Below are 26291 nucleotides of genomic sequence, written 5' to 3'. Positions count from 1 at the left end.
CAAAGTGACTTATGAATACAAATTGCCAATACATAGCATACTTTAACTCTAAGACTAGCAAGAACTTGCCAAGTCCTGTGAAAAGTCCTGTGTAATCCCTAAGAAGGGAGAAAGCTGTAATCAAGTATACAGATACATTCAAACTTTACAAAGTCCTGATTATTGTAAGCTTATTGTACATGTTCATTAATTTTAATTACTACTGTGACAGCTCCCTCTTATGTTTAGGTTCTTTCACCCTTTAAAAAAATGGTAGGTAATCGTCGATCCTCTGGATTGTGGTGTATACATAAGAAGTCTAGTCAGATGCCTGATGAATCCATTTGTGGTGATGAGCCCAATTTGAGAGTGACACAGCTTGTTACAAGTTTCACAGACCCATATGTTGTCTAAGTTGGAGTCAAAATTTACAGCATGCTGCTTTCTTCTTTCTTGCTTTGCTTCCGTCCTCTGGATCAGAGCCACTTCATGTTGAGCTGCACCTAGTGCCAGATGTTCCCTGCCTGCTCCTCTCAGCTTTCTATGTTGATGTTGAAAGACTTCATATCAGTTCGGTACACATCATGGTACTGCCATAGAGGGTGACCCCACTTTCTAAAGCCATTTTGAATCTCACTATACAAAATATTCTTGGGGATACAGTCTTCTCCCATTCTCATTACAATATGGATCAATTGTAAACTCCTATTCTTGATAGTGGCTTCTAAATGTGTCAGTCCTGTGCACTCCACTACCTCTGTCTTTGATATTCTGTCTTCCAGCTTTATTTTCAGGATCATGGTGACATCTCTTGTGGAAGCTGTTCAGTCTCTTAATATGCCTGGCATATGTAGTCCATGTTTCTGAACCACAAAGCAGGGATGACAGTAAATAAGTCTTGTAGATTCGCATTTTCACCTTAGTTGATTGTTTGCTGTTATTCCATGTACATTTCTGTAATAGCACAAAATTCTTAGCTGATTTTCCAAATCTGTTACTCGGTTAAGTCTGAAGGTCAAGATTCCTGCTGATTATAGAACCCAAGCAGCAAAAACCATAAACAACACCAAGAGATTTATCCTCCAGAGTGATGTCAGGTATTGGTTCTTCCACCCCTTAGTACATGATTACAGTCTTCTTAAGACTAATTGCCATCCCAAAACTCTTGCATGACTCAGAAAATCTGCCCGAGAGATTTTTTATGGAAGAATCACTGTGGGGAACCAAAGCCGTATCATCTACAACAGGAAGTTTCTCAGTACTAGTTCTTTCACCTTGGTTTTCTTCTAAACCTTGCAGTGTTGAACAAACCTCCATCTACTCTGGTTTGAAGATAAATGCCATCATTGCTGTCCTTGAATGCATGAAGAAGCAGGAATGAAAAGTAGATGTTAAAAAGCCAGAGGGCTAAAACACATTCCTGTTTCACCCTGTTGTTTATGTCAAAGGCATTTGATTCTTTGTTTTCATACACTACAGTTGCCTTCATACCTTGTTGTAATGAGTGAATGATGTTCAACAGTTTGGAGGGACAACCCAGTTTCTTTAGAAAAGTAAAAAGGCCCCTTCGCTGACTGTACTGAACGCCTTCATTTCATTGATGAAGACTATGTACAGTAGTATTCACTCTGAGTGAAAACCTGATTGACTTTCAGGATATATTCTTTCACCTAGAGATTGCAAGCTAGAGACCATGATCTGAGTGTCACTTTTCCTGATGATGTTCAACAGGAAGATACCTCTATAAATATCACAGTTGTTTCTGTCTTCTTTGTTTTTGTATTGTACAGACTGAGCATCTTTGAAATTTTGCAGTACTGCTTCCTCTTTCCTACAGAGCAGTATAACATCATGCAGTTTTTTAATTAATTTGTCATCGGCACATTTGTAGATTTCAGCAGGCAAAAAGTCGTTACCAGATGCCTTGTTCCCAGAAATCATAGTTTCATAGTTTGAAGGGTCGGAAGGGACCTGAACAGATCATCAAGTCTGACCCCCTGCCATGGCAGGAAAGAGTACTGGGGTCAAACGACCCCAGCAAGGCATTCACCTAGCCTCCTCTTAAAGACCCCCAGGGTAGGAGCTTTCTTACAAATCAATGTAATGGCTTTGTGCAAATCTTCTAATGTAAGCTCCTTGTCCAAATACATCCAAATTTCAAACTGTGGTAACCCTCCAAGCTCTTCGTATTTGATTTCAGTCTCACTGGAGTATAGAATTCCATAGTGTTCAATCCAACACTCAAGTTCTTTTTCTTTATTAGTAATGACATTTCAGTTTAAGTCTTTCTGCGATTTTGTTTTGTTTTGTTTTGTTTCTTTTGACTAAACCAACTGCTTGTCTGATCCCTTTGTGTATTCCATGGCTACCTCATGTGTCAGCTGCTTTTGGAATATCATTACAGTGTTTCAGTCAAAAATCTTGGGTATACCTCTTAGCCTTCTTTTGCATTTCTCTTCAAGCTTTCCTCAGAAGTTCCAGGGTTATGGTTTTGGGAAATTTCTTATAGCTGGTTAGCACTGTCCTTCTGTTCTCAAAGGTGGTAAAAGGGTTTCAGAGTGATCTTTAAACCTGTCTGCATCTTTCTTGAATTTTTTGCCAAATGCTGTGACGCTGTTACAGCAGCTTCGTACATGTTAGTTTTCAAGCTTTCCCAAGCTTCAGTGGCTGTATTGTTAGGTAAACTTGCTTTCACAACTGACTTGGTGCTTGATTGGGCAGCCAAATCTCCGAAACCAAATCGAACCAGGAGACCCATTAATCTCTCCAAATTAAATTGGAAGCCTCCAAATCAATTCAGAGAGATTCAGAAAGATTTGCCAATTTGAACATAGACAGAGCTTTATATGTTTTTTCTACGTACCTTGAGGTACCAGGTGTGGCTTGTGAATGCCGAGATGGTGGGGCAGATGGAGCATCCCACAGGAGTGCAGGGGGTTCCCCTGTGCACTTGGCAGTGGACCCTGAAGTGGACCAGAAGTACTTTTGGTCCACTTCTGAGTCCACTGTGAAGTGCAAGGGGGACCTTTCCCCATCCCCCGGTTTGGTGACTGGTGCTTCCTGGGTTTAGGGGTGCACCTAGGGACCCCCCGTAGCTGATCACTGAGCTGAGGGCATGCGGGGGTGGGGGTCCGCTGTGTGCTTGCCAGCAGACCCAGAAGTGGACTTCCAGGTCCGCTGTCAAGTGTGCAGGGGGCCCCCCCCACCATATTCCTATGGGACGCTCAATCTGCCCCACCATTTCAGCATTCATGAGCCACGCCTGGTACCTCGAGGTATTTAGAAAAAACATATAAAGCTGTGTCTATGGTTGAATCAGTGATTCTCCGAATCAGAATCAAATCTTCAGATTCAGCCAAATCAAACTGTGACAGTGATCTGAATCAGCACATTAAATCACTGTCCCTCAAATCAGGACGAATCCAAATCTGAATCGAATACTGCCCGCTTCGCACACCCCTAGTTTCTGTTTTTAGTTTGGTTGATGTCTCTCTGAGAATGGATTGTAGTTTTGCTATGGTGGATCTTTTTGACGTTGATTGTGACTTTACAGCAGACTGAGGCATTGTCTATGTCTTCACTTGCCTATTAATGACTTAATTATCACTGTGATAGCACCTCTGCAAGATTTATTTCAGGTGGTTATGTGAGGTCAGCACTAGATTTAATTGGTGCTAGTGCCCTGATCTTGGATGTTTCCACAATGTTTTCCTTGGGATTTTTCCTAGTGAAGTAGGTGTGGGTAACACATAGATTTTGACTTGTACAAAGTTCTAACGCTTGCTGGCCATATTCATTCATATAACCAATTCCATGTTTGCCCAGAATATCAGGCCAATTCTTAATCCAACTTTTGCATTGAAGTTGCCAATATTATAATGGTCTCATTTCTGTGAGTTTTCTCAATCTCTTCAAGTTGTTGTTAAAAAAATAGCATTTAAATAAAAAGGTCTGTTTACATAATAAAATTAAGTAAATAAATGCACACAAATATTCAAAACAATTCTTTTCATTTTAGTGGCAGGAATGTTGCAGGTTTCACCAGATGAATTCACTTCTGCCTTAACAACTGATGTTCAGTATTTCAAAGGTACTGCGTTCCAAATTCGCATTCATATATGTGAGATTTTGGTAGCTATTTGATCCTTTTAGTTTCAAAGACAAAATAGCTGATGTTTTGTTTCATGTTATTATGAGCCAGTAAAAAATCTCTGTCAAGAATACTTAGGGCTGTTACCCTTAAGAATGTCAGGCTGGACCACAGAATTATAGTAACCTCTGTAACGTGGACCTGAGCAAAGATCAGAGGCTAATGTTAGAACACCTGAAATGTGTTGAACCTTACACAAGTGTAGCAAGATCAGAAACTAGGCTGTAGTGCTAAGAACAGGACGGGGGGGCCAGAATAGCAATTCCCAAGTAACCTGTGCCACTGTCATAGCCCATGTTGGGAGAGCATGTGCCAAGACAACAGCTTGCCATGCCTCTACAACCTGTGTCAGGAGGGAAGTGCTTCTCTCCAACCCCCACATCACCCAAGGCACCAAAATTTAAGTTGTGCCTCTGTTCAAATGGGTCCTCTTTAGCAAAAGATGGAGTCCAGTATACCACGTGTGTGTGTGCAGGGCTGGATTAACACTTTAGTGGGCCCAAGGCAAACAAACTCATGGGCCTCCAGCCAGTCAAAACCACCCTCCCCACCCCAGTGCTGCTGCCCGCAGAGAGTTGGGTTTGGAGCCACTGCTAGGAAGCAGTTGCCACAGCAGCAAGGCTGACAGAGGGAAGGGGAGGGAAGAGGAGGGGAAGGGAAGGGAGGGGATGGGGCCATTTGCACCGCCACTGTAGAGGAAAGGACCAGGGCCACCCACAGCTCAGGACCCTAGGCATATGCCTAGTTTGCCTATGCATTAATCCGGCTGTGTGCATGCGTGCGTGCGTGCATGTGTGTGTGTGTGTGTTTACCCCTTTTCCTGAGGTTAAGGTCTTTTTTGTGTGTTGTTGAAAAAGCCTTGTGCTCTTCCTGCATAAATACTAGTAGCCTGCAACATAGGTGTTGGTGAAAGGAGGAAGTGAAAAGGCTGGAATAATCTGCTATGTTAAATCTAAAATATTATGTTAATATTATGTCAAAATGCTACTAATGTGTTTTCTAATTATGCTTTCCTCTCCTTTTCCTACTTACTTTCTTAGGAGATATGATCATGAGGCGATATACTGTAGAGATAGCAGAATTTTACCGGGATCTTTTAGCAAAGTCACTGTACAGTCGCTTATTTAGTTTTTTAGTGAACACTGTCAACTACTACCTCCAGAATCAAGATGAGACCAGCAGGTAGGAGTTCAGTTGTTAGCTAATCCCACCACTTGTCTCACACTGCGCTATTAAAATATAACCTCTGAAAGATACAGAATCGAATACTGCTACCATTAAAGCATTTAATTATAGCATGCTAGTTATACTTAGTGATGTTAATGACCCTGCATGGAATACATGAAATCCTTGGGGGACTGTTGGGCAAGTGTATGTTGTGTGCTTATATGCAAATAGATTTTAATCTGAAGAGTGTTGTGGTTATTTCTGGCCAGTTACTATCTACTATTTATGTATCTAGATAGTGATTTATGTTCAAAATCAAGCACTATAACCAATGCTAACCTAAGTTAGTCAGCTTTGATATGACTGTGTTTCATGTTAGAAAGTATGTCATACATTTCATGTAAGTGATAAGAATTTATCTGGAGTCTCTATATACAGTTAAGACCAATACATTTTAAAAGTTGATATTCCAGGGTGAATTATGATCTCACCAGGTAAAAGTTTGCTATTTACTAGATGCAGAATTTACCTATTATTATTCACAATAATTTTGGACTATTTAAAAAAAACAAACAGTTCAGAAGTCTTCAAATACATTATTAAATTTCATTTGTGTATTAATGACACTTCTAAAAAAAATCTAAGTTTCCATAGGTAATCATCTCCTAATTCAAACAAACTGCTGTTCAATATGGTTTCATAGAAAGCCTGGATGTTAATTAATATTCATTAATAGGGAAGTTTAGAAAGTAAAAAAAAGAAAAAGAAAAGAAAGAAATGTCCACAGAATTCAGAGGAGAAAACTAAAACAAGGAGCTAATTAGATTATAATATATGTATTTATTAACTAAGTTTCAAAACATCACATGCACACTGTGACTTCTTTATATATACCATATGTGATGGTTTGGTATTATTCACAAATGGTAAGGTACCAAGTGACTCATAAATAACAGAGATCAGTGTTCTTTTTGTACCACACAATCGCATGGGCTGCATTAGCCACATATTTATTATTTTTTCTTTTAAAATTTGGTTTCCTTTTTTCATATCCATGTGCCAAATTCATGTCTCTAAATGCTTACTTCTGACAAAGGCAGACAAGTTTCCTTGGGTGAATTTGATATTTTTTATTAGACCAACCCAAATAGTTGGAGAATAGTTATTAAGCAAGCTTTCGAGTTCAAAAACCCTTCGTCAGGCTAAGGAAGTTTCAGCAGTTGGTGTGTGCTCTTCCTGGATGGAATGTCCTTAGACCAACACGGCTACAACCTACACCCCTGCACTTATGACAAAGTGATTTTAAGACTGCTGTAGCAGAGCCTCTAGAAATTTCCCCCATATAAAAAGTTTTCCTGACTAATGTAGAGTGGAGTCCGTACTACTTCCTGCAGAACCCCCAGTGCAGGCAATGTAATGGAGTCATTTCAAAAGGGAAGGTGGCTTAGCCTCGGATGTGCCTGCTTACAGCTGTAGGCAGCTGAGCACAGATCAGAGTGAACCTCGAGCTATTTCCATCTTCCCTATAAGAGGTTCACTGTCAGGAAGGCACAATATGGCAATTTAACTCTTCCCCAACTCATTGCCTCTTTGAACCTGTGCTGAACTCAAGTCAGCACAGGAATCAGTTCAGCCCATGAAGAGTTAGTTACCATGAATCCAACTGTAATGGCTTTTGTCAAAGAGAAAAGGACATGATTTATACAATCTTGTCTTCACTGCTATTCTAACTTGACTAAAATAACTTGGGCTAGCCAACTAGAATTAAGTACACGGCTTTATGCAGCATAGATAAATCATAAGATTCCCAATTTTTGAGCATCCTCAAACAGCTTTCATATTTTAACAGTGACTCATTCCATTCTTAAGGTTGCCAGTGTTCCCTATGGTCTGGAATATGACCCGATAACCTGAGTTAAAAAGTCCTTATTACTATTTTAACTTGAGTTAGCTAACATCTGACTTAAGAGTACACATTCTTTTCAAGTCAGTGTCAAGTAAATATACATTTAGAAGTGGTTGTAGCAACTGGGAAGAGCGACTTTCAAAGATATGTGAAATATGCAATTTATCATATGTTTCTGAAGTTAATAGGTCAGTTTTTCCGCACCTGTCCTAAAACAACAACCTTGAATCAGTGGCATTGCATCAATATAATCTGCAGCAAGATTGGCTCAAAGCGTATTTCATGTTTTTAGTAGGACTTAATAGATAGTAAAGTTATAATAGGAAAGTTACTGGGAACATTTGGCTCAATATATTTAAATCAAATTACGTTTTATTTAATATAGATTTAACTTTGTGAAATTGCTAGTTGTTTGTTATTAATATTAACATTTCACTTACTCTGAAACATCTAAATGCTGGTTTGCAGGTGAAACAACACTGAAGATTGCCATTAGATCTAAAGGAAGAAAAAATCAGGAGGTATATTCAAAGATCTAATGATCTAGGTGTAAAGTGGATAAAAGCATTGCCCAAATCCAACAAACACATTAGTGTATAATAGCAGCCAAATCAATATACAACAACAGTATTAATGATAAAGTAGGGAGAGGGATATAATTCATCTTCAGAAAAATTGGACTTTTTCATTAGGAGTGACTCACAATTTTGTCTAATTAAATGTTCAGGATTTTTTATATTAAGTAACATAATTATAGCCATTAATACAGATTGTTTACAAGCTATTTCCTTGTTCATGTTTTCGCGGGTCCTGTCTGATATTGTTTTTCAATAAGACTGGGACAGGAAACCAAAATTATAACAGTTAGGATTTTGTAATAGTGCTAGGGAAAAACTATTCTTAACTAGTCATCATTATTAAAAATAATATTTTAACTCAGCCTCAACTGTGCTACATTTTTTTCATTCTTTGTACTTCTCTATTTAACAAATCATAATGAGGATTTTTCAGGACATTTTATTTCTAAAATGTTTGCATTCTTATAATCTTTTAAAAAATATTTTATTTCCATCAAATAAAGTGATGTGAACAATAGGAATTTGAATCGTTGTCATTGTTACCTCCATTTTAAGTCATTTGATTTCAAATAGTAGTGACAGGCCCTGAGAATCAGATAATAGTACCAATGTATAAAAAAGTATTACAGTGACACAAGGAAGCCCTGACTCATAGTTTAGGAGGACTGGATGTTCACAAGATTTAACAATGTCTATAAATGCTCAGGCAACACTCTTCTTGTCTAACTAGTAAAAGTATATTAAATAGAGTATTCTTGCTTTAGAAAACATATTTTGTCTTCCCTTGCTGTGTATGTCTATTACAAAGTAGAGTGTATTATGTTTATATTAAGTTGTTAGCAAAGGAAAAAGTCTCCATGTCTCCTGGCCTGAAGATGGGGCTCATGTCAATGCAGTTTATGCTGCACTGCAGACAAAGAAATCAAGTTAGTTTTTTTATAATGGCTTTTTATCCATGTCATCAAGTCAATAGGAAATTTTCTTTTCAAATATAGCATACTACTAAAGCTATATATTTTATGAAGGTGTGTCTTCCTCCTGTGTAATCTTATTTGTAGTAGAGTATTTTGAAATATTGCCAGAATCTAGATGAGGCAAGATTTATTTTGGCAAAAAAAAATGTTAAGTATCTCATTCACAATTTATTTTCATGTATTATTCATTACTTGTGTTCCAGCAAGATCATATGCAAGATATTTTTAAGGCATACAGTTATTAGCATATGAGAAGAAATTAGATTCATTCTTGAATAAAATGTATATTCATTATCACTAATTTCAGCAACAGGTACTAGAGGCAGACAAGAAAATCTTCCAATTCAAAACACAAACCCACAACTTTAAAACAACTTCTCCCTCCTCTATTTCTGGGGAAGAGGAGCAGCCAATGAAATGTGGGGCATGGTATCATATTCTGAGTTCTTCCCCAGTCTGAATTGGTTTTAGTACTTTAATACTTTAGTACTTAATCATAATAAACATAGAGCAACAAGGGAGATGTTGTGGTGGCTGTCTGCTACAGACTACCAGACCAGGAAGATGAGGTACATGAGGCTTTCTTCAGACAATTAGCGGAAGTTTCCCAATCACAGGCCCTGGTTCTCATGGGGGACTTCAGTCACCCTGACAGCTGCTGGGAGGGCAACACAGCAGTTCATAGGCAATCCAAAAAAGATTTTGGAAAGTGCTGGAGACAAGTTCCTGGTGCAAGTATTGGAAAGACCAGCTAGGAGCTGTGCTCTTCTTGGCCTGCTGCTCACAAACATGGAAGACTTGGTGGGGAATGCAGTAAATGAATGTAAATGACAACATGGACAGCAGTGCCCATGAGATGGTTGAGTTCAGGATCCTGACAAAAGGAAGAAAGGAGAGTGTGGACCCCAGATTTCAGAAAAGAATATTTTAAATCCCTCAGGGAATCCTCTGCAAAGCCAATCTGAGGGGGAAAAGAGTCCAGGAAAACTGGTGATATTTTAAAGAAACCTTACTGAGGGTGCAGGAAGAAACTATCCTAATGTGCAGGAAAAACTGCAGTACAGCAGGCAACCAGCTTGGCATAGCAGATAACTCTTCAGTAAGCTTAAACACAAAAAGGAAGATTACAAGAAGTGAAAGGCTGGACAGATGACTAGGAAGGAGTATAAGAATATTGCTTGGACATGCAGGTATAAAATCAGGAAGGCCAAAGCACAATTGGAGTTGCAGCTAGCAAGGGATGTGAAGAGTAACAAGAAAGGTTTCTAGAAGTATGCTAGCAATAAGAGGAGGGTCAGGGGAAGTGTTGATCCTTACTGAATGGGGGAGGCAACCTAGAAACAGATGATGAGGAAAGGCTGAAGTACTCAATGCCTTTTTAGCCTTGGTCTTCACAGGCAAGATCAGCTCCCAGACTACTGCACCAGGCAGCACAGTTTGGGAGGTGGTGAGCAGCCAACTGTGGTGAAAGAGAACAGGTTAGGGACCATTTAGAAAAGCTGGACAAGTACAAGTCCATGGGACCACATGCCATGCATTCAACGGTGCCGAAGGAGTTGATTGATGTGATGGCAGAGCCATTATCTTTGAAAACCTGTGGTGATTGGGGAAGGTCCTGGATGATTAGAAAAGGGCAGATATAGTGCCCATCTATAAGAAAGGGAAGAAGGAGGATCTGGGGAACTACAGAGCAGTCAGCCTCACCTGAGTCCCTAGAAAAGTCATGAAGCAGGTCCTCAAGGAATTCATTTCTAAGCACTTGGAGGAAGAGAAGAAGGTGGTTAGCAGGGATTCTGGTTTTCAATAATATATATACTAATGGTGTTTCATTTTAATCAGGGAAAAATGTGGATTTCAGATTACTTTTTTTAATCTAAAAATTGGGGATTCTTTTAATCAGAGAAAACCAGGATCCCTGGTGATTAGGAACAGTCAGCATGGATTCACCAAGGGAAAATCATGTCTAATCAACCTGATTAACCTTCTACAATTAAATAACTGGCTCTGTGGATGTGTGGAAAGCAGTGTATGTAAACTACCTTGACTTTAGCAAAAGCCATCAGGACTCATGGTAGAGATGATATCTTTTATTAGACCGACTAGATTTTTTGCAAAAAAAAATTCTTCAGTTGCAAGCTTTCAGGCACAAACAGCCTTCATCAGGCATAGGAGAAAAAAATATAAGTAGTAAGAATAAAAGTATAAGAATAAAAGTTCTCTTGGATAGAAATGGAAGTTAATATTTCTTAGGATAGTTGAAGGTGTGGTAAAATCTCCTGTTTGGAACAGTTCATTTTTTTTGCAAAAAAATAGTTGGTCTAATAAAAGATATTACTTCTACCACGAGTGTAAACAAGCTGATAAAGTATTGGTTGGATGAATGGACTGTTAGGTAGATAGAAAGGTGGCTGGATTCTCAGGCTCAACAAGTAATGATCAATGGCTCGAGATCTAGTTGGCAGCCGATATCAAGTGCAGTGTCCCAGAGGTTGGTCCTAGGGCCAGTTTTGTTCAATACCTTCATTAATGATCTAGACGATGGGATGGATTGCACCCTGAGCAAGTTTGTAAATGACACCAAGCTAGGGAGTGTAGTAGATAGGCTGGGGGAGTAGGGCTAGGATTCAAAGTGACCTAGAAATATTAGAGGATTGGGCCAAAAGAAATGGCATGAGGTTCAATAAGGACAAGTAGAAAGTCCTACACTTAGGATGGAACCCATGCAGTGCTACAGGCTTGGGACCAACTGGCTAAGCAGCAGCTCTGCAGAAAATGACCTCGGGGTTACAGTGGACAACAAGCTGGATATGAGCCAACAATGTGCCCTTGTTGCCAAGAAGGCTAACAGCATATTGGGCTGCATTAGTAAAAGAGTTGCCAGCAGATCAAGGGAAGTCATTATTCCCCTCTATTCTGCACTGGTGAGGCCATTTCTGGAGTACTGTGTTCAGTTTTAGGCCCCCCACTACAGAAAGGATGTGGATAAGCTGGAAAGAGTCCCGTGTAGGGAAATGAAAGTGGTTAAGGGGCTGGAACACATGACTTATGTGGAGAGGCTGAGGGAACTGGGCTTATTTATTCTGCAGAAGAGAAAACTGGGATGATTATCCTATGTCATATTATCCTATGTCATTCCTCTGAAATGAGTGGGCAGAACCTTTTGTTCTGAAAGAAAATGTCTGTTATTTAAAAGGTTGTCTAACTCTATCCCAGTTATGCAGTTGGTCCAGTAAAAGATATCACACTAAGAATTGAAATTGTAAAAATAATATGTATAATCTGCCAGAAACTTTAAATAGGTCAGTGATACCTCATGATCAAATGTAAGGGCCTTGCTACATGGTAATTTTAGGAAACTTCAGGAGCTTTTAACCCTGGATTGACCGCATGTTAACACCTTTTAATAATTATTTGGCTTAAAGTTACTCCACTGTAGGGGAGGATTCTCTAGTTGACCTAATTTTGCTTCTGCTCCATTAAGGTGTGGCCACTGCACAGTTTTCTTCCCAAGATGAAGTCTTCCAGCATCCCCAGATACAGTAGTCCCTGCTGAGTAAGGGCAGGGAAGCTGGGGCACAGTAGGGCCAGTCACGGTGTCTCGGTCCTGCTGCTCCTGCCAGGCAGGAGTGGCTGTAGTGCCTCCCAGACCAACTTGCTGCTCTGACCAGACAAGGCCATGGTGCCTTCAGTGGGGTGGTAGCCTGGTGTTTACCCCTCCTGCTGACTCATGATTGAACCTGTGCCCAGCCCTGCACCACACTGTAGCACATCCCCAACCTGGTGCCTGTGACCCCAGGACTGGGACACATGACCTGGTGGGGCCAGGCATCTAAAGTAGGGTAGAGCTCAACAGCTGAAGCATGGCAGCCTGAGGCTGGCTCCTCCTGACCCCACACTTTGCTGGGCTGTGCAGAGTCCAGCTACCAGCTCCCCGCACTTGGCTTGCCCAGCAGCAGGGAAGGTTGTCAGGAGCCTGAGGTCCCTCGACTCCTTGTACCAGCCAGGGAGCTCCAGGCATGGAGCTTGGGACTTGGCACTGGCCATCCAGCTGGGGCTGCACAGAGCAGGGAACATGTGGGGGCGCGGAGAGGGAAGGAACAGGGATGGAACTTCCCACCCCCGCCAGGCTTGGGAGCAGCACAGCCAACTTGTCTGCTGTGTGAAGCCCCAGACTGGATGGGTCAGCAGGAACTGGCCTCAGGCTGCTGTGCCACAGCTGCCAAGCTCTGCCCTGCTCCACCCGCCCGGCCCTGCTGGGGTATGTGTTTGGGTCCCAGGGATCCAATCTTTTTTTTTCTCCAGGGCTTGCTCTGCTGCACTGCTGCCAGCTGGGTTGCTGGACAGCTAGACACTGCCTGAGCTCCAAGGGGTCCTACACTTTTCAGAACTCAGATGGCACCCAGCTGGCTGCAGCCCAGGCATGGCCAGTGTGGGGGTTGGGCTCCAGAGGAAAAAAAGGATCGGGCCCCTCAGAGTTCAAGCAAAGAACCAGTCTGGATGGCTGTGAGAGGCACCACAGCTGTTAGGAGCTCCAAGTCTACAATGTTTGCTCAGCCCAGTGGTAGCAGCAAGCTAGTCCTGCCCCTAGATCCTAGCCCTGCCCCTGATCACCAAGCCTCAAGTGGCAAGTCACAGCTATACGGGTGAAGGACACTCATAAACGGTTTTTTGCCTTAAGGTGTAACTGCTCCACTAAGCCAAACAACAGTAAGCCAATTTGTATTTGTTCAGCTTGCAGCATATGGTGTAACAAGGCCCTAAAATGTCAGTTTAGATAAAATCCTCAACCATGATGACTCGTGTGTATGTGCTGCTCTTAGAGTTTGGGAAAAAGTTAACTGTAGCTGTGTAATCTGCATGGACAAAATACATTGTTTCTCTAGCTGGAAAAAAAATCACATATACCTTCTTTGAAAAAGGAAAAAACAGAGATGGTCTAAATTAATATCAGTTATGGTATTACTTTGTCAATCCCAAAATGAAACAAATCCACAGGCTCTCTAGTCGCCAGAGAAAAAAGAAATAACTTGGAAGTATTAAAACATTTTCATCTTAATAGTGGTAAATATTTAACTTCTGTACTGTAAAAGCATTGTTAACACTTTTAATTGATTCGGCACCCTCCAGAATCCAAATGCAAACATCAGTTCCTCTTACCTTAATTAAACGAGTCATGGTAGTTCAGAAAAAAGACATCTCTGTCTTCAATGGTCTTGCTCTAGTTTTACTTTCTTTAGTATATATCAGAAACATACTATGTATAGACTGAACTATCAGTGATATATTTTTTTTTTTTAATGATGTAAAATCAAGACTCAAAGAAGAAAAATCCACTGTTTTATTACAGATTCCTTGAGATCCCTAGTGGCATGCCATTTCATGTGTAAACATGAACACACATTCTTCTATTTGGCCTTGGAAATCTCTGCTGTGATTAATAAAAGTAATTTTGCTGGAATTAGTATGATTGTAAGCAGGGCATAAAAGATATGCATCAGCTTTGTAGGAGAGTGTCTACGTTGAAATGGCTATGGAGACTTAAGCATGACTACAGTTATTTTGTAGCCAAATTAATGTGTTATTTGGGAATTCTATTGTCTATCAGAATTAAGCTTGCCAAAATTTGGGCAAAAGGTTAATGTAAGAAATCACTGAATTTATAAACTGTTATATGGATTCAACAGGGTGGTGACAGAATTCATGATCCTTTATAGTAGCACAGAGTAATGGGTGAAACTAGGATTTTGAAAAGATGGGTGGAGATGATGTGGTGCATCATCACATATAATACAACATACATTTTTCTCTCATTAAAAGGGAACTAGAAACTTTACTAATATGCTAGAGGCCTTGGGCTATATTATTCAGTTTACAATGAAGCAAAAAGTTCATACTATTCATACTAAATTCATAGTATTTCATAACTAATGGGGGCATTTTTTTCTTTTCCAGATCGAGTATTTAGTAAATTTAAAAATAATAATCATTGTGTCACATTATATAATAGTGCATAATAGACATGTTATAAAAATATAAAAATGATGAAAGCTTCTGTCTTAAAATAAATCTCCACATTACAAAACAAAATTCCAAAGCATTTCAAAATGAAATTTTTCAAAATAAATTTTAATTTTAATTTTTTTGTTGAAATGGCTTTATTTTCAAAATATTTCAGTGTTGATGGCAACATTATTTTCATTAAAAAAATATTATCAGGAAAGGTTACCAGTGAGTTCTAATCAGCATTTTGAGAGTCTGAAATTTATATTTTTATAATTATATTATAATATAAATATTTTATTATATTTAAAATGTGATATATTGTTAGAACTTGAAGCAGTGCTGCTTCTCTTTGCTTTTTGGTGAATAAATTCTCTTAACAGGTTAATAAATCTTCTCTAGAACTTTGTTGATCTAGAGAGGATTTATTAACATGTTAAGAGAATTTCTTCACCAAGAAGCATAGAGATGCATCACTGCTTCCAGTTCTAATATGATAGATTTAGATTAGAATTGGATCTAGATTTATTATGTATCTTCCTGCCCCTGTGCTTTGAATATGTATGCAGTCTTGCAGTGATTAGGTTTAGCACTCATAACATTTATGCTGGACTTCTGCACTTCAGAAAAGAACAACAGATTATTTGAGGAAGTACTTTTGATTGTCTTAAAGTTCAAAAGCATCCAAATGTCAACAAGATGTTGTTGCTGTTGTTGTTTTCTTCTTCTTCTTTTAATTGAATTTAAGGGATTACATTTTTGTTTTGGTTGTGATGTTTCCAAATTTACTTGTTGTAAATTGATGAAACTACATTGACTTCCAAGGAATAATACAAAATCAACTGAGAGATTACCCCTTCATTCCTTATTTTTTGGCCATCACCTGATAAATACGTCTATTGAAAAGTGAAGATGTGCACTGCTGATAACTAGCTTTATATAAGAATATGCAGGCAGAAGAGTTGTCCCACAGTAGTCTAAATGTTGATGGTTGTATGCACCCATGTTCCTACTTTTGCTACCTTTCTACCTGGCAATGTGCCACTCAGTTCGTACTTTATGCAAACGCCATAAGAGCTATGAGTGTTGATATGTATTTTGTGTTTTCTCTTGGCTCTGAGCACTTATAAAATATTATGAATGTCATAGAAAATCCCTCTGAAAAAAAAGATGCTATCCATGTGGATGTGACACATATTTTGACACTCCCCATTTTTCAGCGTACCCAGCTCTCATCTGAATTACTAGATGAATACCTGAACTTTGGATAATTGATCCTACCTGAAGGAAACTGAGCATTTTTATTAGTTGTTTTTTTTACTTAAAATGTTAAGTGGTGGCTCCTTAAATAGCTTAGAATTCCTGAGCATTAGTAGGCTCTGGAGAGAATAAATTAGTAGGCAGGGTGAGGGTAAGCCAGTCAAGGTCAGAGCAGTTTGTCACATATGTCTTCAGTTTAATCACCCAGCTATATTGTGTATGTTGCACGCTTGTGTATTTCATACTGTACTTTGGGGCATTCTGACTGCTTTCATCTTAGAACAGAAAAAATATTGACAAAGACAGCAGATAAATTATTAACCTGCATGAATATCTTTAACTTCAATATCTTATTGTTTCAGTGATCAAGTCCTTGAAATTGGAATATTGGACATTTTTGGATTTGAGGAATTTCAAAAGAATACTTTTGAAGAGGTAGGTTGCTTTATTTTGCTGGATTGACTACAGTATAAATGTTCTTTAAAGCTTTTATTTTTCTGAGCCAAAGCAGGCATCTAACCCTCATGAAAACAAATTCACACGTAAGGGAGAAATGTTACTCTTAAAATAAATTCCTCACATTCTGCCAGCATAGCTCTGAATTAAAATCCAGGCTTTGTAGAGTTATTCATCATTTTAAAGGAATCTAGTAAACATCTAACATAATCACTTGAGAGAACAATAGTATCCACTTTGAACGATATTCTGAGAAATGTGCTTAATGTTTTCTGGCTTCATGCTTATGGAAGGGATACTTCATCTAGGTCAGTGAGTGGGAAGACAATAAACTGGATTAGAAATAAGATCAAAAGGTCTTAAGATGCCTTGGATAAAGAATAGGATGAAAATACTACATTATGCTAAGTGCTATTATTGGCAGATTCACCTCTATGACATTACAACACGTAACTTTAAAAAAAGCTGAATTGCAACCATAGAAAAATAAATTAACCTTTAGCACACTGAATACTTAAAAGTCCATTTAAAAATCAAACTTTTCCCCACTCCTTTTTGTATCATCTTGGAATACAAAGATCTTCAAAACAGAGTGCTTTACAAAGCAGGAGGGACTCTGCCCACAGAGGTCAAAGAGAATGTGTACGCTCTTGTCCAATTGTTCATTGTGTAATGCAGCACAGATGGAATATTAAAACAGTGGGAGAAAGGGAAATGACATTAGTAGCAACAAGAGCTTGAGGATGTGTTATGGCTGGAAATGATGGAAGAGGTAGAAGTTGCTCCTTTTCCTTAGTAAATTATTTAATTTATGGATGGCTCAGCTTCCTTTTCCCATCTGTGTCTTTGATTTCTTTCATTCTGATTTCTAGGCAGCTTATGCTCTTCTCCCTACAAGGCTAGCATTTTCTGCTGATTAGAATGGGGAGGTCCAGTTCTCTTCCCATCTCTCCCTCCTATATCTTTGAGCCTTTATCTGCTCTGAGGAGCTATTTAAGAGCAGTTCCTGATTATTCCTCAGTTCAGACTCCAATACCCAATGATTCTTGGTGTACCATACGGTGAGCAGGAGAAGAGGCCTATTTACTCCCTTCTCTCTACCTCCCTCATACTCTTACTCCCGTTTCAATCCTTCATAAAATCTAATTCTATCCAACAAAACACTTTATGTATGCTGCCAACTTTGCATGTGGGTAGTCACAGTAGGTTAAATGCTCACCTGAACAACAGCCCCTTAACACAGCCCTAAGGGCTGAAGCAGCATAAAGAAGCTCCAAAATGCTCTCAGGCCAGGCTGGTGATTAATTCTGCTGATGCAGGCAACAAAGGAAAATAGGAGATTTGCCTTTTGAGGACTAGCTTCTAGACCCTGATATATGGAGAGGGCCACATCCTGTAACACGAAGATTACATACAGTGCTGCAGCCCAGTGGCAGTGAGAGAGGACTGCTGAAATGTAAAACAGGCCCTTGCTGTGAAGCTCAGAATGAGGAAGTGTCTCAAAGTTTCACCCTTCTATTTGCTGAGCTGCAAACTCCATGCCGCATATCTAAGAAACACAGCATCCCACCCACTGAGTGCCACAGAATTGCCCAACTTGTTAGCATTACAAACAAGCATTTTGCTGAATTGAGACCTACAGGGCATGTCTACACATGAAATTAATGCAACATAATAAACTCTGGTGTAGTTCACACAGGAGTCTATTACTCCCAGGTGCAGTGTTTACATGTGCACCTGAGACCACAGCACATTAAGCTGGGGCGGCATCGCCCTGGTTAGCAGGGAGCCCAGGGGGTCAGCTTGCCAGTACAGAGCTGCTCTGCCCTGGCTCAGTGTACTGTGGAAGGGATGGTTGAGGCATAAGGTTGCTACAGTGCAAAGCTGGCCAGCAGGCAGCTTCCTCACTGTAGCACCCTCATGTCCTTCCAGCCCCATCACCATCTACACATAACACCAGTGTAGGATAGTACTTATGTTGGGCAATACTGTCCTACAGTGGAACTAATTAGTTTACTCTGACCTAATAGCACCACTTGTGTTGACAGTGACCTTTTACTGCAAAGCTAATTAGTCAGCTCCACGGTAATGTACCTTGTGTAGACACACCCACACAGAAGAACATAAGCTAGTGCTTATATTGGAATCAAAACAATGTTAAAAAATAAAATACTTCTTGCAGGCTTAAAACACTTAAAAAGAAAACCATCTACCAATTAATAAGGGCAAGGTAGTTTTAATTATTTAAGTGCAGTTCTGAGTTTAAACTTTATATATATCCTAGTAGCAGGGTCTGTGAGGGCAGGGTTCTAACCATCATTTTGTTTTGCCATTATTCAAAATCAGTTTCAGTAACTGACCTCATACAAGTTAGGAGAATAGTTTACTACAATTACTACAATTAGTCTTGGGTTAATAACTACTAGGAATACCTAAAAAAGAGAGTAGGAGAGTTACAGTGATGAATATGTGGAATTACACAGGTTATCTTTGTTCAAGGTATTGCAGTAGAATTATAAAAGACTTGAATGACTGAGTGGGATGCTCATGCTTAGTAAATTTTGATCTCATTCCAAAAATGTGTTTTGATTTGACCCCCAAAAGACAATGTCATCTCACTCCTTCACTGTCATCAGCAGGGATCCTGATTTTCTCCGATAAAAAAAATCCCTAATTTTCAGATTAAAAAAAGAACCCAAAATCCACATTTTCCCATGATTAAAATGAAATGCCACAAAATCCACATTTTTCTGTGATTAATGATTCAGTCTTAAAAAAGAGAAAGAAAAGTGCCGCGCTCACCGGCTCCTGCCAGGTGGGGGGTGGAAGGCAGTGATCCCCTCTCCCCCCACTGCCCTGCACTGTGTGGAGGGCTCTGCCACGAGCCCCCATCCCCTGCCTACTCTCCCAGCCCTGCCAATGGCTTCCCTGCCCAGCCCCAGCTCCCTGTTCTTTATTAAAAAAAAAAAATGCCCTGCACTCACCAGCTGCTGCAGCAGCCATTGGGACTTCTGAGGGCTTGTGGAGGAGCCTCCCTACACAGCTCAGGGCAGTGGGGGGCAGCGGGGATTGCCCCCACCACCTGGCAGGAACCAGTGAGTGCAGGGCTTTTCGTTTCTTTCTTTTTTTTTTTTTTAAGAGCCAGGACTGGGGCCAGGCAGGGCTGCCATTGACGGGGCTGGGAGACTGAGTAGGGGATGAGACCTATTTGAATTGGAGATTCAGCCAATTTGGCAGTGGCCGAATCTCCGAATCAGATTCTGCCCAATTGATTTGGGATGGTGATGCAAATCACTGAATCAAATCACTGTACCTCAAATCAGCCGAATCCAAAATAAATACTAGCTGCTTTGCACAGGCCTAATAGTGGTGTTTCATTTTAATCATGGAAAAATGTGGATTTTGGCTCCTTTTTTTAATCCAAAAATTGGGGATTTTTTTTTATCAGAGAAAACCAGGATTCCTGGTCATCAGACTTATGATTGTAAACTGTTGAGGCAAAATGGGTCTTACAGCCAAACCATTGAGCAGTCATAAAAAATAAGCACTCTTTAATTTATATTTTCATTAAGTTGAAAACAGTACAAAATATAGTTTGGAAAATATAATAGCTGAAAGCAACAACATATTACTACGAGAAGTATACAAAATGTATGCAATTATTTAAAAGAGGGATTCTCTTTGAAGAAGCATTGTATGTCCCTGGGAAAGGGTGCCTGACAATTTTGGTCACATAACATGTTCACTCCACAGAGTGCATGAGAGTGATAAGGCTTCAGAGTGCTGAAATGCCAAAGCTAACCAATGAATTAGTCTAGTGATAGTTAATGAACAGTGAACAGAATAATGGATGCCAGGAAGCTGGAGTTAATTATCTTCACACCAAAAGCCTGATAACTTCTGAGAGCAGGATCATTGTGACTGCTACTTACTAGGAGATGAGGTTTACAATTAAAGCACAAGGTATCAGAGTTAAGATCAGGGTTGGGTATGCTGCATTACTTATTTAGCATCAATGGGCCCTGATTTTTCACTATGTAAAATTTAATTAAGTATCTTTTAATAACAAGTCACGTCTTTTTTCTTTTTTTTTTCTGGAGTGAAATTAGCCCAAAAGTTTATAAACTTGAATAATAATGTCCAGAGTTCCTAGTAGAAAACTAATGCACTGTAGTTTCAAGATCTGATGTCATGTGATATAATACTGCCAAAAGACACAGGCTTAACAGCAGTGGGTGCATCTACGTATGCTATTAATTCAAAGTAAGCTTACTGCACAGTAAAAATATTGTGCAGTAAGTCTACAGGGAGAGCAGATTTGCTCCCAGTGGGTACATCCTGGAGAGGGCTGCTCCCACTCTGCTCTGCCCCCCCAGCCGGTCTCCCCCTAGGTACAGCCCAAGGACTGGAAGGGAGCAGGAGGCCAGGAGACAGCTGTCTCCTGGGCTGGCCCTCTACACGTTGGGATGTGTCTTGAAGTGCATGGGGTGAGAGAGCTGCTGCTGCAGAGCTCTCCCACCCTGTGCACATGGGTACAAGCCCTGTGCCCATTGGGGTTCCCCATGAAGCCCAGGGCTGGCTGCGACCTCTCCTCTTCTGGGGCAGTTCCCAGCCAGCCTTGGGGAATTCTTCTTGAGCAGGGTGCTCTTGACCCCAGCTCTGCAACTGGTATGGGGGGCTGGGAGATATTGCTTCCTCCCCCTGGGAGCTGCTAGCGCACTCTTTGAGCTTGGAGCCCGGCTGGGACAATGTCCTCCTGCCCTGGCAGCAGGCAGCTTCTAACCCTAGCAAAGATCATGGACCTGGGGTTGGGAGCTGCCTGCTGCCAGGGCAGGGGAATGTTGTCCCAGCCTGGGCTCCATGCTCAGATCCCGCCCCAGCAGCAGGCAGCTCCCAGGGGAGGGGATTGTTCTCCCGCCCCCTGCTGCCTGGGCTGACCGGAAGCAAATTTGCTTCCAGCCAGCCATCTACACATGGGCTACTGTGCAGTCACTACCTAGCAAATTAACCTCACAGTTGACTAATTGACTGTGCGGGAAGTATCTGCATGTTTAGATGGTGATGCTTTACTGACCAGTCAATTAATCAACTGCACAGTAAAGCATCTCATGTTGACGCACCGAATAAAGATTACATTTCCAATTCAAAACTAATAAAATCATGGAGTAGTTTCCCCTATAAAAATGTGTTAATGCTCTTTCACCTTATGGTTATGTGAGCCTCTTTGCCTGTAGTGGTGATCTGGCAATAGTAATCTTGGATTTGGAGTTAAAGATAAATGAATTTTTCTTTCAGTTTTTATAGCTTCTGTCCTCTTAAGTTCCATTACATTTTCATTTGTCCTCCTTTAAATATTTGTGGAATTCACTTTGGCTTTAGCAGTGTTTAATATTAGTGAATTTGTGAAGTGTGGCTTTTTATTATGCAACACCAAATGTTCCAGTCAAGGTCAAGGCTTCTTTGTGTTAGGAGCTTCATAAATACTTACGCAGACAGACTCCTTGAGCAGAAGACCACATGATATAATTGAAGAGAAGGCACAGAAAATGAATGTTACAAACAATAGACGGGTAGTCAACAAGGTTTACTCATTCGCTTGTTCTAAAGATTTTTCCCAGTTTTTGCTTTTTACAATGTTCCTCAAAAGTCTAAAGAGTATCAGGAGGATCAGGTGGTATGCTCCAAAATGTCACCTGCATGAAAGCAGATAAATAGGATTTATGCAGAGGTTGGGGAGGGTGAGATGCTAATGTATAATACGGGATTAAGAGAAATGGACTACAGTGCAGTCTTTCTCTGGAAGATATGAATCCAAGCAGTAGATTAGAATAACAATAATGCATGGTTGCTCTTGGACCATACTTGTAAGCCTCAGGGTGCAAAGGAGTGGTAAGTGGGAGTTGCAGGTTGAAATCCCCTCTGGGTGAATGGAGGGACCTTAACTTGGGTCTCTCGCTCCTTAAGCAAGTGCCATTACTATTGGGCTACAAGGTGGGAGCGTCTGCGTCTTCCTCCAGTGTTCAAGACCTATGGGTTATGGTTTTTTGGCAAATAAAATTTATGGACTTATCCAGGTTTATGTGAATACTTAAGCAATTCTGTTTCACCATAGCTGTCCAGCCAGCACATACTCAACATGCCCAAAATGGAGTTGTGTGCATGCCTCTTAGCCACATAACTTAAAATATGAGTTACCCCATAGCAACTAGTAAGCACAATGTGATGTAGGAAAGAGGGTGACCAGGACAAGAGGGGAAGAAGCCAAGATATTTCAGTGGAAAGAATGATTATCTGGTTCATAGTTGGAAATAACTTCTTAATCCCTTTGGAATAAGTAGAAGATGATCATCTCTTCCACAATCTCAGGATTACTTAACCACTTCTTTCCAAATCAGACTTGGCAGCAGAGCTTCATCATTTAGGCCTGTAGCACACAGCTTGATAGATGGGGTGATATGACAGCCATAAAATGTATTCAGCCTGCTGTGCTTACATTTGCAGAGAAGACTGATCTCATTGCATGTCCAAACATGTGAAAGAGATCGTCAGGGGGTGTTACATCTGTATTACCAAGGTTAATTGACAGTCATTAAGTTTTCTTCTTGCATTTTCCCAGATTTCTGGCACTGTGTTGTTCTGTACAATGTGAAAAACAAGAATTTGGGAAGCTATAATTACTAATACTTGCTTAATTGTCATTGGAGGTCTGTGTATCCATTTTCTACTTACTACATTAGTCTGGATATGGGTGGCACTTATAGAGTGGTACTGTTTAGTTAGATATGCTTGTAAAAATATATTGTTTTATTCTGTATTGATGTAATACATTTAAAAAGATTGGGTTAGCAGAATTTGTTTAGTATAATTGAATTTTATCATGAGTTTTTATTTTTAAACTTGTAGATTATCTTCTTTCCTGTCCCCTTTTTAACTGACATATTAGGATGGGACAGGTCACAGTCTCATGGCCCCAAAGGAGATATCAGAAGCCAGTTTTGTTTAAAGCAGCCTCTGGGCAGAATCAGCTAAAAATTCAATATTTACTCTTTCTCTGCTCTTCTGATCTTTATCACTTGAATGCATCTCTAGTCATTTACATTTGCTTTTTGATATGTACCCAATTTAACTTGTTTCCTTTTTTGATTTTTAAAGCAGAACTTGTTGATTCTAGTCAGGTCTAAAGAGCTGAATGGCACATGTTTACTTTCAATATTTATCACTTGAAAGAGACCTGTTGCTATGGAATGCTTCGTTGATCAGTAAAATTCACAAATAGAGAGAGTTAGTTAGCCATGTTAGACTGAAGTCAGGCAGAAAGCAGGGGAGGGTGTCATCTTAGGGTATTGTTGTGCATTACCCTTAGTACATTACTATATTAAGAACTCTTAATATGGAAGTGTCCACATGTCAGTTTGTGAAAAATAATGCTAAATGCTTTCTAGGCCTCTTAAAGTTATGCCCACTTTGGGTGAGGTTTATGTTTGAGCGGTGTTACCTAGCCTGTGTTCCAGTAATGTGTGACTGTTCTGTGGGTATAAAACAACAAATTTTCAGTCTTCTAGCATCCCAGGATGCATCTTCTTCCCACCCTCACCTGCTCTGGTGGGCAAATTTTCCACCCGCTAAGCTCTACTACCCAGGGGGTAGTGCTGACTGACACCAAGCCAACTCTCCCTCCCACCCACCCACAGGTGGTGTAATCCTGTGCAAACAGTGGAAGCAGCCAGTTATTACCTACCTACCTACCTTCATCAACCACAAGGAACCAGAAGCAGAGAATGAACTGAAGAAAAATCCCTTTCCACATCACTGCCAGCCCCCTCTTCCCCTCCCCCCAATCCCAGGAGAGTACAACCTCTGCCAATCAGTTCCCTAACCCCCCCCCGCACTTACCCACCCACCCCATCCTAATTAATTAACATACGATACGTTTCTTATTTTCATTGTATTGTATTAGTCTTTTTTATTTCTTTCATTTTATCCTTTGAGATTGTGTTTCTTTCAATTTCTCTTCAGTGGCTGACTTCCTTCATTTCACCACAAGCCCCATCCTTCCATGCCTCCCAGCTGCATGTTCCTGCCTCCTCAACCTAGCTCTTCCACTCCACCCCCACCTAAAGCAGGTGTCTTAGTGGCAAGTCACAGATGTGGAGGTCAGAGGAAGCAGTAATGTGTGACTGCACAAATCCTGTTATTGTTCTATTAAAGAATAGCCTGATATTGTGTATGGAAATGTAGAAAGTCTAAGTATCTGTATAGCATTGCATGCCCTTAGAAAAATCAAGGAGAAGATCCTCAAGGAATCAATTTCTAAGCACTTGGGAGAGAATAAGGTGATTAGGAAGAGTCAGCATAGATTCTCCAAGAGCAAGTCATGTCTGACCAACCTGGTTGCCTTCTGTAATCAGACGACTGGCTCTGTGGATGCAGAGGGAATAGTGGGTGTGATATACCTTGACTTTAGCAAGGCTTTTGATATAGTCTCCAACAACATTCTTGTAACCAAGCTAAGGAAGTTCAGGTTGGATTAATGAACTGTAAGGTGGGTAGAAAATTGGCTGGACTATCAGGCTCAAAGGGTAGGACTGTCAGGCTCAAAGGGTAGTAATCAGGGATCCTGGTGTTCTCTGATAACCTCCCCCCCATCCCCACCACAATTTTTGGATTTAAAAAAGTAACCCCAAATCCACCTTTTTCCATTATTACAATGAAACATCACTAATATATATATATCTATATATAGATATTTATCTCTTTCTCTCTCTCTCTCTCTCTCCCTCTCTCTGTCTCTCTCTCTCTCTCTCTATCTATATGAGAGATTTGTATATATATAGATATATCTATATATATCTGTCTCTATATATAGATATATATAGATAGTTATAAAGATATATACATATCTCTCATATAGATATATATAGAGAGAGAAAGATAAATATCTATATATAGATATATATTGTTGCAGAGTACCTGGGTACCCTGCTCCTAAAGAGGGAAAACTGCTAGGGAAGGAGCACTAGCAGTTAGTGATCAGCCCAGCTGTGGGTTGCCAGGGCAACCAGAGGAGGTCAGCTGACCAGAAGGGGCAGGGCCTGGCTCCCTTATAAACCCTAGGGGCTAAGGCCAAAGGGCAGTTCCCTGCCAGCAGCCAAGGAGGAAGGAGCTCTGTCTCATGGAAAGGAGGAGAAGCCTGAAGGCAGGAACAGCATCTGACACTGCTGCGGGGTGAAGTATCCCTGGTAGGCTTGAATGTGGTTATAGCTCTGTGGCTTCCATTTATGTTATAGTCCAGGGGCTTGCGTTGTGTTACTGTTTGTCTCGGGTGGTTTGGGTGAGGCTACTAGGGGTTGGAGGAGGCCTCATAGGGGACCCACAGCAGTGTGGGGAATCCCAGCACCAGCGAGGCTGCAGCATTCATGGTGCACTGACCCCCAGCCCCAGAGAGGGTAGTTGAGAAGGCCCAGAGAAGGGGGCAGCGTTGTGGAGAAGGCCCAGAGAAGGGGGCATAGTGAGACAGGGCCATGGAGGGCTCTAGCACTGGAGAGGGCGCAGATTGAAAGAGGTAAGGCCCAGAGAAGACAAGGGGCCAGATTACAGCAAGGCCGAGACCTAACAACGTCTATCCCATCTGCGAGGCTTGGGGCATGGTAAAGGGGTGGTTGGAGCCACGCATAGCCCATAAGGCTAGGGTGCCCCGAAGCACCCATTTGCAGAACAGGACCCACAAGGGGTCTGGGAGTTCACGAAGTCAGATGTTACAGCAAACCGTGTCTAAGAAGATGTAAGGCAGCCTCCCTAATATATTGGAACACCAAAGACAT

The 26291-nt window shown here is 40.7% G+C and overlaps 1 protein-coding gene across 3 annotated transcripts in view; it reads left to right on the top strand.

The window, feature by feature from the left end:
- The window catches only part of MYO16 (myosin XVI), a 662110-nt gene that overhangs the window by 445776 nt on the left and 190043 nt on the right, over positions 1-26291 (top strand). For all 3 annotated transcript variants that reach the window (XM_059721092.1, XM_059721091.1, XM_059721093.1), the window contains 3 exons: positions 3998-4069; positions 5170-5311; positions 16377-16449. In XM_059721092.1, the coding sequence (XP_059577075.1) occupies positions 3998-4069; positions 5170-5311; positions 16377-16449 (287 nt within the window). The remainder of the gene's footprint in view (positions 1-3997; positions 4070-5169; positions 5312-16376; positions 16450-26291) is intronic.

Source organism: Alligator mississippiensis, chromosome 1 (assembly GCF_030867095.1).
Source record: "Alligator mississippiensis isolate rAllMis1 chromosome 1, rAllMis1, whole genome shotgun sequence".
Lineage (NCBI taxonomy): Eukaryota > Metazoa > Chordata > Crocodylia > Alligatoridae > Alligator > Alligator mississippiensis.
This window is presented reverse-complemented; position numbering and strand designations above follow the sequence as displayed.